The sequence below is a fragment of the Nannospalax galili genome, unplaced genomic scaffold (genome assembly GCF_000622305.1).
Source record: "Nannospalax galili isolate Female #2095 unplaced genomic scaffold, S.galili_v1.0 scaffold368, whole genome shotgun sequence".
Taxonomy (NCBI): Eukaryota; Metazoa; Chordata; class Mammalia; order Rodentia; family Spalacidae; genus Nannospalax; species Nannospalax galili.
In genome coordinates this window covers 904,102-917,646 of record NW_008359963.1, presented here as the reverse complement: position 1 = coordinate 917,646, position 13,545 = coordinate 904,102, and the positions used below count along the sequence as shown (strand labels likewise).

The following is a 13,545-nucleotide window of genomic DNA, read 5'->3' as shown; positions in this document are numbered from 1 at the left end:
TTAATTCAACTGTGAACCTAAAAATTTACAGCCACTTTTGAAAGAGATGCATCTTAGCTCTGGAATTGTTATTGAATGTGTCAATGCTGTTGTAATGAAATGCTCCTTCTAAGTATGTGGTTATTAAATAAATAACTAAAAAAATTAAAAAAAGATTGATGACAGAGATAAAAGCAAACCACTACATATTAGTAAAGTGAATAATCCACCAAGAAGATGTAACAATTGTACATATATTTGCATTGAATTTTGGTGTTGCATAGCAATTTCCTCCAAGATAGTTTTATCTTGGAGGGAAGCTGGGTAAACAACAGGGTTCTGTAAAGGGAGGCAAACATGGGATGTCTTAAGGGGAGGTGAAATATTCCATCTTCAGGAACGCTCCTTAAACTCAGGAAGTAAATAACTCAATAGCTTCAAGAAGCCCCTGAAATTGGCCAGGTTCACTAGGCCCTTCTTTTCTCTACCATATATAAGCCCTAAGGACTGCTGAGAGACAAACCAAGCTTCTTAGAAGACTCTTATACAAACCAAGCTTCCTAGAAGACTTTCAGACAAGCTGAGCTGCCTAGAAGAGACTTAGACCAATACAGCTACCTGGAGGAGACACTATCCAACCTGTTGAGCTTTCTGCAGTTTGTGCAATGTGCTCTAGGTTTCCTGTTTTTGTGCATGGGTCACCTATGCTGGGCTGGGCTTTGGTGATGCAGCTATCTTTGAGTTATTTCTGCTCTCGTAGCTCCTCACCCCTACTCCTGTAAGTAAACCCAAAAAATCTCATTGGTCCACCAAATAGGATTTTGGTGGTATCCTTGGCTTGGTCTGTTACCAGTTTGTATTTCCAGGAATAGTGTCACACAACATTTGGGGCTTCCAATTTCATAAACAAATACGAGTGGATATAAAAGGACAGATAGGTCTTGATATAATAATAGTGGATGATGCCAGTACCTCACTGTCATCAATAGATAGGTCATCTGGCCTAAAAGCTAATAAAAAAACTTCAAAGTAATCTGTACCACACGTCAAAAGACTTAATGGACATTTATAGAATAATCTACCAGTAAGCAGTGGCATCTACATTACTCTGAGCAGCATGTGGAACTTAAGACTACATTTTAGCACACAATGCAAGTCTTAACAAAATATGAATGAACTGAAATAATTTTTGTATCGTATCAGGTCACAGTATAATAAAACTAGAACTCAATAACAAGAAAAAGGATCCAAATACTTGGAGATCAAACACTGTATTCTTTAATGGCCAATGAGTCATTGTGGACATCAGGGTGGAAATGAAAACATTCCTAGAATCAAATGCAAAGGAAAGTGCAAGTTACTAGAACCTGTGGGACACAATGAAAGTGTTCTAGAGGGGCAGTTTCTAGCTATGAGTAGTGACACTGAAAAAGAAGGGGCAGTGGGAAGGGAATGAATTAGAACAAAGTACAGTAACATGTACATATGAAACCGCCTAATGAAACCCATTACTCTCTATGCCAAAAGTTTTGAAAAACTACTAAAAAGGAAGAATTGGATGTCAAATAAATAACGCAATGAAGCACTTTGAAGTCTTAAAAAAAACAAGAATAAACCAAACTCAAAAGCAGGAGATGAAAACAAATAAAGATCAGTGCAGAAATTAACAAACTGAGCAAAAGGAACACCACAAAGATCCAATGAAACAAAGCTGGTTATCTGAAAAATTAACAAGGCCAACAAATCCTCAGCTAAACTACTCAAAAGGAGAGAGATGACTCAAATAAAATTCAAGATGAGAAACAGGGCATTGCATCAGAGGTCAGTGGAATTTAGAGGATCCTTCGGGAAAACTTACATTCAAAATAAATGAACAACCCTGGAGAATCTAGAAGAAACTGATAAATTCCTATACACACATGACCTTCCAAAATTAAACCCAGAGGGTATCAATAGAAGGCTGAAGAGATGGCTCATTGTTCACATCACTGGCTGCTCTTTCAGAGGACCTGGATTTGGTTCTCAGCACCCACATGACATCTGAAAACATTCATTAACTCCAGTTCCAGGGGATCCAACACCCTTTTCTGGTCTCTGCAGACATTACATGCACATGGTGAACCTACATCCATCCAGGCAATATGCTCAAACACATAAACTAAAAATAAATAAAATTTAAAAGAGAATACAAATACTTAAACAGCAACAATATTGAAGCAGTAACAGGTTTCTAACAAAAGGATTGGGCAGATTCATTGCTGAATTCTAACAAGGAGAGTTAACACCAATGTGCTTCCAATGTTCCATAAAACAGAAAGGCAAGAAACAGTGCTGGCTTGGAACAGCATCACTCTGATATCCAAACCAGACAAGGCTACAAGAGAAAACGACAGACTAATCTTACTGATGAAAATGGATGTAAAATTCTCAAAATACAAACTAAATCAAGAACACGTTAAGATCATACATTACCAGCTTGATTTCATTATATGTACAAAGGGATTTTCTAGCAGACACAAATTAATAAATGTAATGTAGCACACACACAGACGTAAGGACGCAAATCTCATATCATCTCAATAAATGTAGAAAAAGCCTTTAACAAAGTTCAGTATTTTTTTTTGAAATTTTAATTAGTTTTTATTGAAAACTGCACTGAACATTAAATGTCCCCCTTCACAATAAACAAATACAGTAACGGAAACTCACACTAAAAACATACTTCTGATAGCCATTATTTTTCTGTTTGGGACAGTTTAAACTTTTTCTTCTGTCACAAAACCAGGAATGTACTTCTACAAAGGCTCAAACTAGGCCATCTTTTAAAACAAAAAGGCAATGATTCACAAAAGACTATGGAGAGAACATGGAATTGGTTGGTACAAATCTAATAGGATTTGTTAAAATCAGTCACACCTAGTAACACATCTGAAGTGTTCTTGTATAAAATATCATGTGAAGAAAAGAATTTATCAATGTCTAAAAGAGTGGGTTTGTTCATAGACAATCTGGCAAGCTACCATAAAAAGTGTTTCCTGAGACATAAAGAAATGCAACATTATTCTTCTTGAACCCTTGCTGTTCAAGACTTTGCACTCAATAAAATAGCTGAGGATCTGAAACTGAGAAAATATATTTTAGTACAAACAGCTTGTGAAACTTAACACTTTTTTCTTTTTTTCTTTTTTCATTTTTTTTTTTGCATCATCAGAGGGTATTACTGAACTTACAGCCAACTTGCCTGTCAGTATGCAGTTCAGATGCGAGAGACACTTGACACTTCTCTGTACAGGAACCCATACTTCCTCCACTCCTGTGCGTGTAGACGTCTACCATAGACAGACAGTGCTCTCCACATCTTGCAGTAATTTAATCTTCCTACCAGCCAAGAGGTAATGAACCCCCGTAGACCAAAGGGACTAGAGTCTTAAGATGGGGGTTTCCTCTCAATTTTTTATTGATGTTAGGAACTCTTGATGCAACACCCTAGAGCAAACTGCTCAGGACCTGCTGTGCCCAAGGGGCTGATAAAGGGAAAGCTCTATTTGTTCTTTGTGATTTGATGCACAGATGAAAAACTTAACACACAATAACAGAAGTTGGTCGTTAATAAATTACATCCTAGTTTTTCAGCGCTTCCGGAAGCAGACATCATCTTCAGTTTTCTAGCTCTCAGGACCTAGCTTTAACATCGCAACATCAATGATGCGTATGTCCAGGATCAGTTAAAAAGATCAACCCCTTCTCTCTCAGTTCATCCATTTTCCACTGTCTCTTGGTCCCAAGTTTATCTGAATGATTACCTTTCAGCGTTCTCTGCTATTGCTCGTTGGGGTGCTCTCGATTGTCCCCGTGTTTGGTGGGCTGGTTGGGAGAGGGAGCTTGGGAAGGGTGTGCCACTGTGGGAAAGGTCGGGAGTCACCGGGATGCCTCCAGGGACGATACCTTCCATGGCTGCAGGAAGTCCTCCTGGGGCTACGCCCACAGTGCCTGGTGGGTACCTGTACGTGGCACCATTGAGCTCAGGATGAATTGCTTGCTCGTCTATTACTGACCAAGGAGCAGCAGTAACAAAGAATTCTTACACAGTTTTGTAAGCTTTCTGGGATGCGAACAGTGATTGCTCGGCGGATCTCCGTGGCAGCTGCCTCCCTCATCTCTAGCGGTGCTTGTTCATTATACCAGGCTGTGTGGGGTGTACAGATGAGATTCGGTGCATCTTTCAATGGACCCTGAGCAAAGCTAAAGGGCTCTGACTCATGCACGTTAAGGGCTGCCCCTCGTATCCTGCCCTCTTTGAGGGCCTGAGCTAAGGCTTTCTCATCCACCAGACCACAAGGAATCCATCAGATTCACGAGGAATGCCCCTTGCCTCATCTGCTTAATAGTAAAGTCATTGATGAGGTGATGGTTATGTTTGTTGAGATTGCAGTGCAAGGAGACGCAGTTGCTCTGATATAGCAAGTCCTGCAGGGTATAGACCCTCTGCACACCCAGGGACTTCTCTATCCCATCCTGCAAGTAGGAGTCATAAAGTATGACGCTGAATCCAAAGGCCTTGGCTCGAACAGCAACCGCCTGCCCTGTGCGACCAAAGCCGATGAGGCCCGGGGTCTCTCCTCGGATTCGAGCTGCTCCTGAGGCCACCTCACGGATCTGTTCCACTCCCTGTGCCCGTGTGCCTCGCAGTGCCTGATACAGCCACGTGTTCGGTCGGTAGAGATTGAGGATGTGGCGGGCAGTGGAATCTGCAGTCTCCGCCACAGCAGCAGATGGGATGTTGCACACGGTGGCAATCCCAAGCTCGCCGGCAGCCTTGATGTCCACGTTTGTCGTAACCACTGCCGATCCGCAAGATCACCCTCAGAGCCTTGAACTTCTCTGTGTCTCCCCTGGTGAGGGTGATGGTGTGGTACATCATGGCACCCACAGCCTCGTTTAACGCCTTCTAGTGGATTTCCTGAGTAGACTGTGCGTCGCAGAAGGCTACAGTGGCCAGGTCTTTCAGGATGGGCATCTCCACAGTGCAGTCTGTACCATCCAGCAGTGCCACCAGGGGGCGGGGGTGCAGGGGGCCGGTCGTGATCTGGGGGCGGACACCTTCACAAATTCTGTCCAATCGCTGTCGCTTGACTTTGTGCTTATCCACAAGGGCCATTGTTTATCGAATTTTGCAACTCTCTTATTCAAAAGGCAAAGCAGTCCTCTAAGAACTTAGGGGTACTCGCGGGAGTCTGCGTGCATCACGCCACTCTCAACCCAGTATCAATGCGTCCGCAAACTCTACAGCTCACTCGAAGGGCTGTCAGTCTTTTTAAAAATTCAGCTTCATCGGTTCACAACCATTTACGATGATGGGTCGCGGGCGTCCACAGAGAAGCCACCCGGGAGGTGGCGGTGGCGGCGGCGGCGGGCTCCCGCCCCTCCCACCCCACCCCGTGGCGGCAGTGGCGGTGGGGGTGGCGCTGGCTGTGTGTGTGTGGGGGGGCCCTCAGCATAGCATGGCTCCCGGCTCCGTCCCTCACTCCTTGGGCCGCCGCCAGCTCCTCTAGGCCGCTCCCGAGCCACCTTAAAATGACACACGCACACAGGGACACACACAAAAACAATCTCTCCAGCTCCGCGCCCCACCCCCTCCCTCCCTCCCCTCCCTCCACTTCCCTCCCTCAAAGTTCAACATCTCTTGATGATTAAACTTGAAGGCTTTATATATGACAAGTATGGCCAGTATTATATGAAGGGGGGATGGAAAGCCTTTTCTCTAAAATAAAGAACATGACAATGTTGCCTATACTCTTCACTTCTATTTAATGTAACACTTGCAGTCTTAGTTGCAGCAATAAGGCAAGAGAAAGAGATAAAGGGAAAGAGGAATCAAATGATCCCTATTTGCAGAAAATACACTATTCTGAAAAAAAAGGAAAGACTCTTCCTGAAAGCTCTTAGCTCTGATAAACACGTTCAGAAAGCAACAATATACAAAATCAACATACTGGAAATCAGTACTTCTCCTATATACCAATAACAAACTTGCCTAGAAAAACAAAACAAAACAAAACAAAACTCATTCACAACAGCTTAAAAAATGCCCAAGAATAAACTTAACCAAGTATTTAAAAGCCCTCAAGGATAAAAACTTTGAAACACTGAAAAGAGAAATTGTAGAAGGCACTAGAAAACAGAAAGAGCTCCCATACTCATGGATGGGCAGAATAGTGAGAAATTGCTCTATTTCCAGAAAGATCTACATCAATTGATGTGCAATCTACATCAATTCCAATGATACTCTTCCCAGAAAAAGCAACTGTAAAATTCATATGGAAGTACTAAGACTGTGAATAGCTAAAGCAATCTTAAACAGGAGGAGCAGCACTGAAGGAGTGGAAATTAACTGATTTCAAATCATACCACATAGCCATAATAACGAAAACAGCAAGGTGCTGGCACAAAACCAGACACACAAATAGAAAAGCATATATAGGACACAGAAATAAACACACACAGCTGTAGAGTTTGCCTTTGATCCCAGCACTTGGGAGGCAGAGGCAGGTGAATCTCTGAGTTCAAAGCCAGCCTGGTCTATATAGAGAGTTCCAGGACAGCTTGAGCTATATAAATTTTTTGATGAAAAATGTCAGGAAAAAAGACGGCTTATTCAACAAATAGTCCTGGGAAAACTGGATAGATACATGTAGAAGAACACAACTTTATCCATTATCTCTCACTTTGTACAAAAATCAATTCAAAATGGATAAAAATAAACCCTTTATGTAAGACTTGAGACTCTGAAACCCCTAGAAGAAAATATAGGGAAAACACTTCAGGATACAGGCATAGGCACACACTTTCTAAAAACAAGCCACCTGGAGAGATGGCTCAGTGGTTAAGAGCACTGACTGCTCTTGCAGAGGACCTGGGTTTGATTCCCAGCACCCACATGATGGCTAACAACCATTTATAGCTCCAGTTCCATCGGAATCCGATACCCTCTTCTGGCCACCGTGGGCATTGCACCACATGGGCGCACTTACATACATGCAGGTAATATACTCATACACAAAAAATAAAAATAATAAATATGTTTGTAAAAAAATGAGTTTTATAGCTCAAGAAATTATTTCAAGAATTGACAGATGGGAGTGTATGAAATGAAAAGCACAGCAAAGGCAACAGTCAGCAGTGAGGAGGCAGCCCACAGAACAGGAGAAAATCTGCCAACTACATAACTGACAGAAGATTAATATCTACAATTGATGAAGGATTCTAAAAATCAAACACCAAACAAATAACCAAATGACCAAATGGGAAAAGGATTTGGACAGCACTTAAAAGAAGAAATACAAACAACAAACCCATGTTTGAAAAAAAAATCAAGAAGTTAGAGCTGGGCGTGGTGGTGCACACATTTAATCCAAGCACTCAGGAGGCAGAGGCAGGCAGACCTCTGTGAGATTGAGGCCAGCCTGGTCTACATAGAGGGTTCCAGGCCAGCTGGAGCTACAGGGAGACCTTGTCTCAAAAAGACAAAAAAAAAAAAAAATAAAAAAAAATAAAAAAGGGGCTATAGAGATGGTTCTGTTAAGAACACTGGCTGCTCTTGCAGAGAAGCCTGGTTTGTTTCCACCACCCACATGGTGGCTAATAACCATCTACAATTTCAGTTCCGGGGGATCTGTCACTCTTCTGGCCTCCTTAGACATTGTACACATGGGTCCATTTCCATACATGCAGGCAAAACATTCATACACATAAAATATAAATAAATAAAAAATCAAGACAAGGAAAAGGTCAGTATCTTTAATCATCAGGGAAATGAAAATTAAAAGTATATTAAGATTTCATTTCACAGAATGGCTATCATCAAGCAAACACTTGACCACAAATGCTAAAAGGTATATAGGGCAAGAGGAACCCTCAGGTACTGCTGATGGGAATGTAAGACTGGAACAACCATCATGGAAAACTGTATGGAGGTTCCTCAAAACACTGAAAACAGAACTACTATGGAAAGCTTTAAAAAAAAGGGGGGGGGGGTGCGGGAGAGATGGCTCGGCAGTTAAGAACACTGGCTGTTCTTGCAGAAGACCTAGGTTTGAATCCCAGTACTGACATGACAGCTAACAATTGTCTGTAACTCCAGTTCCAGGGAATCTGATAGCCTCTTCTGTCCTCCACGGGCATTGCATGACACTTACCTACATGCAGGCAATACACACATACACATGAGTAAAAATAATAAAACATTTTTAAAAATAAAAGGGAGCTGGGTGTGGTGGTGCACACCTTTAATCTCAGCACTCAGGAGGCAGAGGCAGGTGGATCTCTGTGAGTTCGAGGCCAGCCTGGTCTCCATTAGCAAATCCAGGCCAGCTGTGGCTACAGGGAGACCTTGTCTCAAAAAGACCAAAAAAAAAGGGGGGGGGCTGGAGAGATGGCTCAGGGATTAAGGGCACTGACTGCTTTTGCTTCAGTTCCCAGCACCCACATGGTGGCTAAAAACTCTAACTCCAGTTCCAGGGGGGATCCAACAACCACTCTGACCTCCAAGGGCATTGCACAACATGGTGTACTTACATATATGAAGGTAAAACGCTCATACACATAAAATAAAGACCCCTAGGGGCTGGAGACATGGGTCAGTGATTAAGAACACTGGTTGTTCTTGCAGAGGACCCCGGTTCGAATCCCAGCACTCACATGGCAGCTAACAACTGCCTGTAACTCCAGTCCTAGGGGATCTGACAGCCTCTTCTGTCCTTCATGGGCATTGCATGAAATGGGTGCACTTACCAACATCCAGGCAATACACGCATACACATAAAAATAATAAATATTAAAAAATAAAGACCCCTCCATGCTGTATTCAAAGCATGTTTTTAAAATATTTTATTTATTATTTTATGTGTATGAGTGTATTATCTACACGTATGTGAGTGCACCTATGTCATGCAATGCTGCGGAGGTCAGAAGAGGGCTTCAGATTCCCCTGGAACTGGAGTTAAGGATGGTTTGTAGCTGCCATGTGGGTGCTAGGAATCGAACCTGGGTCCTCTGCAAGAGCAGTCAGTGCTCTTAACCACTGAGCCATCTCTCCAACCTCATTTTTTTAAATCTATTTAATCTGTTGATGAGCCTCTAGTCTCATTCTATGGCTTGGCTATTGTGACTAGTACTGCAATAAACATGGATGTGCAAATGTTTCTGTGGTGAGCTGACTTAGGAATCCAGGAAGTGGTATATTTGGAGACCCCACAGTAGAGTTGTATTTAGGCATAGAGAAGAATGAAGTTGGAGCTGGAGGAGAGATGCTTCGTGATGATGTGTACTGCATGACTAGGCTTTCTAAATTCTTCACTCAACATTGTTATAAGCATCCAATTAATTACCAGTAGCAATATTTAATGAGAACAAAATCTTAGTATATACTGTACCTTCCATGCATTTTTCTCAGTATCGTAAATCCCTCCCATATCTAATAACTGTCTGATCAGTTCCAGAGGTGGCTGTGCTCCATACTTATCTGGTACTGGCATATTCATGTCATCAATAAATATTACAAGCTTAAGGAAGACAAAATGTTTAAAAATGCTAATTAGTACTCTCTTTAAATGGTAAATTAGAATTAATTATGTTATCTTGAGAACAAAATTTTATATAGTAATTTGTTTTTCTACTATAGATCAAATCTATTCTCAAGACATGGTTTCAGAAAATAGTATTAAAAACAACACCACCTATGTAGTTGACAATAATGACATCACAGTTGCAAGTGTGTTTGATGCTTATAAAAATAATTTAACTGTGGCACTTACTAAGGAATGTACCAATTTATTAAGCATTTTCTCATCAAGTGCCAGCTATTGGCAAGGCCCTGTTGTATTCAGTGTTTTTATTTCATATGCCACCTTGGCTTGGGAACAAGGCTCTCCTTTGCTGGCGTCATGAACAATCAGCAGGAAATTCAGAAGATGTTCCAGTTTTAAACCTGTATCACTTGTCTCCTTGGAAAATACTGTGTAGTGGGAATATATTGATTATAATCTGCATTCAACAGACTCAATTGTGTTATTTTTGTGAAACAAAAATATAAATAGCTATTTTAATTTCCTAATTTGTAACTATCAATATTACTTTTTGGAGAACACTCAGTTCTCCCTCTTTTGGCTCAGAGATAGGTGGAAATTTTTCTTGCTTACATTTTCTAATGGTGTCATTTTAAGGTTGCTAAAACTTTTTCCAGATCCTTAAAGTTTACTCACACAGGCAAAGATCATCAGTTTTATCCACACCTTGTTTAAGTGAAGGGAATCTGAGGTAGGCCCTCAAAAGCTGATGAGGCTGGCATAGGAGTTGGCATAGGAGTTATCCCTGAGGGCCCAACGTGAGCTTCTTATGCACCGTGCATATCTCTTGACCCTGAGTTTACTTTATGTTATTTAACTGAAGTCAGTGACCATAAACTTCAATTGTGACAGCAAAGTGGACCAGCAGGCCAGGGTAATAGTGACAGTCAGGACAGCCACTGCCCCTGGGCTGCGAGCTCGTGACCACAAGTCCATTCCTTTGATGCCCGTGTCTGAGGCCATGGATTCTAGAAGTGTCTATTCCTCTTAGAGCCCCATACAGTAGAAGAGAATGAGCACAAAGATACAGCAACAAAGCCCTGCATCTAACTCATTTCCCAGCGCACCCCTGTTCAGATTTTAGTACACTCAGCTGGTCTTAGTAACTGTCAACCAGGTCAATCCATCATATTGGAAACTGAACATACTGATTTGAAAATCAAAATCCCCATTGTAAGTGCATCTTGTAGGAATGTTCAGGAGTATACAATACACACACCTTTCCATCAATATTAACTAAAACAGGTAAGTTAAGTTTGGTACTTGACTATTATGAGCAGACTGTTAGCAGGCATGGGGTCACATTACCCTGTTGTTTCTGGGTGCTCCAAGTGTGTCTTTATTTCTTCTTATTAGCTTCTTCAAGATCATCTCCTTGGTCTTGGCGGCTGTCACATTGGTGCTCAAATTCATTGTGGAGACTATAATTCCTTTATCATCATTATTTTCAAGTGAAATTTCATCAGTTGTAGTTTCTGCTTTCTTAGTATTTTCTGATTCCAAGCACAAAAAGAAAAATACATTTAGAACCGCATAAGGCATTTCTGTTTTATCTCAGGGCATTCAGAAATCTGAAATGAGAGATTTCTATTTTATTGTTGTCCTTTATAAGAAATTGCCGAGAAAGGAACGACGGTTTTGGAATGTTTCTTTAGGATTCTAAAACAGCATCTCTGAAACCACAGCAATGTGTAATGGTGTGGGTCTCAGAGAAGCAACCTTGTATTTGTGCATGCCAGATACCCATGACTTATGATCTAAAAGCAGCATGCAGGATATTTAAAAATTAGGGCTCGTTCCCTGAGTAGGGAACACCCAGAGGGTCACATGGGATAGTGCTACAGCAACTTAAAACAAAAATGTGTCTGGCAGCTCTTGTGGCCTGGTTTCCCGTCCCTTTCCACAGGTGCCTTGTGGCTGCCCTGTGTTTCTTCTTTGACAAGTGCAGCTACTGCTCCCAAAACACCATGTTAGAATTTAAGGATGAGGCTCCTGAAATGCTGCATATTTCTGCTGTATGTCCTGATCTGAGAGCTCCCTAATCGTAATTTACTAATGAAATACATTGGAAAGTAGAGAAGACTAGTCGGCTGGACAGTGCTGTCTGTTGTCTGGAATTCACGTATACTTCTACCAATACAGCAGAACTCACCGTGGACAGATAGAACACCCCTCTGGCATCGCCACATATACTTTTTGAGTAGGTTAGCATAGTTTCAGTGAGTATTGGATGATTTTCCACAGTTTCTATCTTACATTATCATTTACAGTTTCCACTTTTAAGATTTCTCACAGTAAGAAATGACTTGCACATGGCCGAGACAGAGCTTTTGAAACTATGATACATACCAAAGCTTCCAATTGTGGTCTTGTAAGACTCAGAGATCAAGATGCTGATATTCTGCCCTGGGCTGTTGGAATCAAGTGTTTTGAGGATCCAAAATTAGTCTGTCATTTTAGTTTTAATAAAATCTAAAGAAAGTAACAGTGCATTATCGATTTTACTTTGATCTCCAACAAGAAAACAAGATTTTTGTTAAGATTTTTAGAAATAAAATTAGGAGAGAGCTGGAGAGATGGCTCAGTGGTTAAGACCATTGGCTGTTCTTACAGAAGACCTGGGTTCGAATCCCAGCACCCACACAGCAGCTACCAACCATCCGTAATTCCAGTTCCAGGAGATCTGACTCCCCCTTCTGTCTTCCTTGGGCACTGCATGACATACATGCAGGCATATCACTCATACACATAAAATTAAATAAATAAATTAGTGTCACAATTGGAAATTATATTCAAATTTAACAAAATGTGGACTTAGTTTTAAAAACAAGAAAATTCCTAGCATGCCAGGCTTTGGGTATTTTCTAAGAATAGTAAGCTTTATGCCTTTATAAAATGCTTTTTGTCTATGGATTAATCAGTAAACCTGAATTGGGCCTACATAAGATTGGGTCTGCCAATTGGCTAATCATGGATCCAGGCAGTGTGCTGCTCCTCTCACCTGCTGAACTATTACTACTGATGGTTTCTGGGGAAGGGGCAGTCACTGTCTTCAGTTACACTCACTGACAAGGCCATGAAGTTCTAGTGGATAATTCTAAACCCAAGATCACATTGAAAGCCCTGGTTGAACTTAGTGGGTCACAGACAAAACAAAACAAAAGCCATGAAGTGGGACAGGGATTTGTAAGGAGGATGTGGGAGGTTGACAGGAGTGTGTGGGCGGGAGAAAAGAGAGGGTAAAGGTTGAGAGCAATCAGGAAGCATTATATATGTGCATGAAATTGTCGAAGAACAAATGTAATAAAAGTTACAAGAACGAAGAAATCATTAAAAAGACTTCTTTGCCTTTGTTGTGTTTCTTTTAAAGTTTTTTTAATGTTTGATTGAAAATAGTTATCTTTATTGCTAAAATCCATCTCAGTTTAGACATTAAGCTTATATGTATATTATTTTTGCAGACTCCCAATTATTTGTAATGTTTAAATAAGGAATGATTTTCACTGCATTCAATATTTCAAAAATTATTTTTCTTACCTTTTAAAAGGCCGTATTTCTATGTGCAGTATATTAAAAATCATTAGTGTAAGATGTAGATGGTGATGGGGGCTGGAGGGCTGGGGGGTGATGGTGGAAGACAAGCAGAAGACCTATGTGAAGACAGAAAATTGGGTATAGAAGAGAAGGGAGTGGAGACGGGGTTGGAGATGGACTGGCAAGAGGACAGGAAGGAACTAGGTCTGGAGCTTTACTATGTGGGTCTCATTTTTGGGATGGGAAAGAGTGGAGGAAGAACAGGTTTGGAAAAGAAGTTAAGACCTGCCTCCAGCATCCTGATTCCCTGTACTCAGACCAGCTCAATTTCCAGCCTAATTTGTTAGACCCTCCACAAGTTGTCTCTACCCCGACTTTGCCCTTGGACTCTTGAGACCAGTCTTCAACC

The 13,545-nt window shown here is 41.3% G+C and overlaps 1 protein-coding gene and 1 pseudogene across 1 annotated transcript in view; both read right to left on the bottom strand.

Moving 5' to 3' along the window:
- The window catches only part of Dnah14 (dynein axonemal heavy chain 14), a 322,248-nt gene that overhangs the window by 135,858 nt on the left and 172,845 nt on the right, over nucleotides 1-13,545 (bottom strand). The window contains 3 exon segments of the mRNA XM_029559013.1: nucleotides 9,411-9,539; nucleotides 10,911-11,095; nucleotides 11,952-12,008. Coding sequence (XP_029414873.1) covers nucleotides 9,411-9,539; nucleotides 10,911-11,095; nucleotides 11,952-12,008 — 371 coding nt within the window.
- Nucleotides 3,590-5,258, bottom strand: LOC103726257 (annotated as a pseudogene).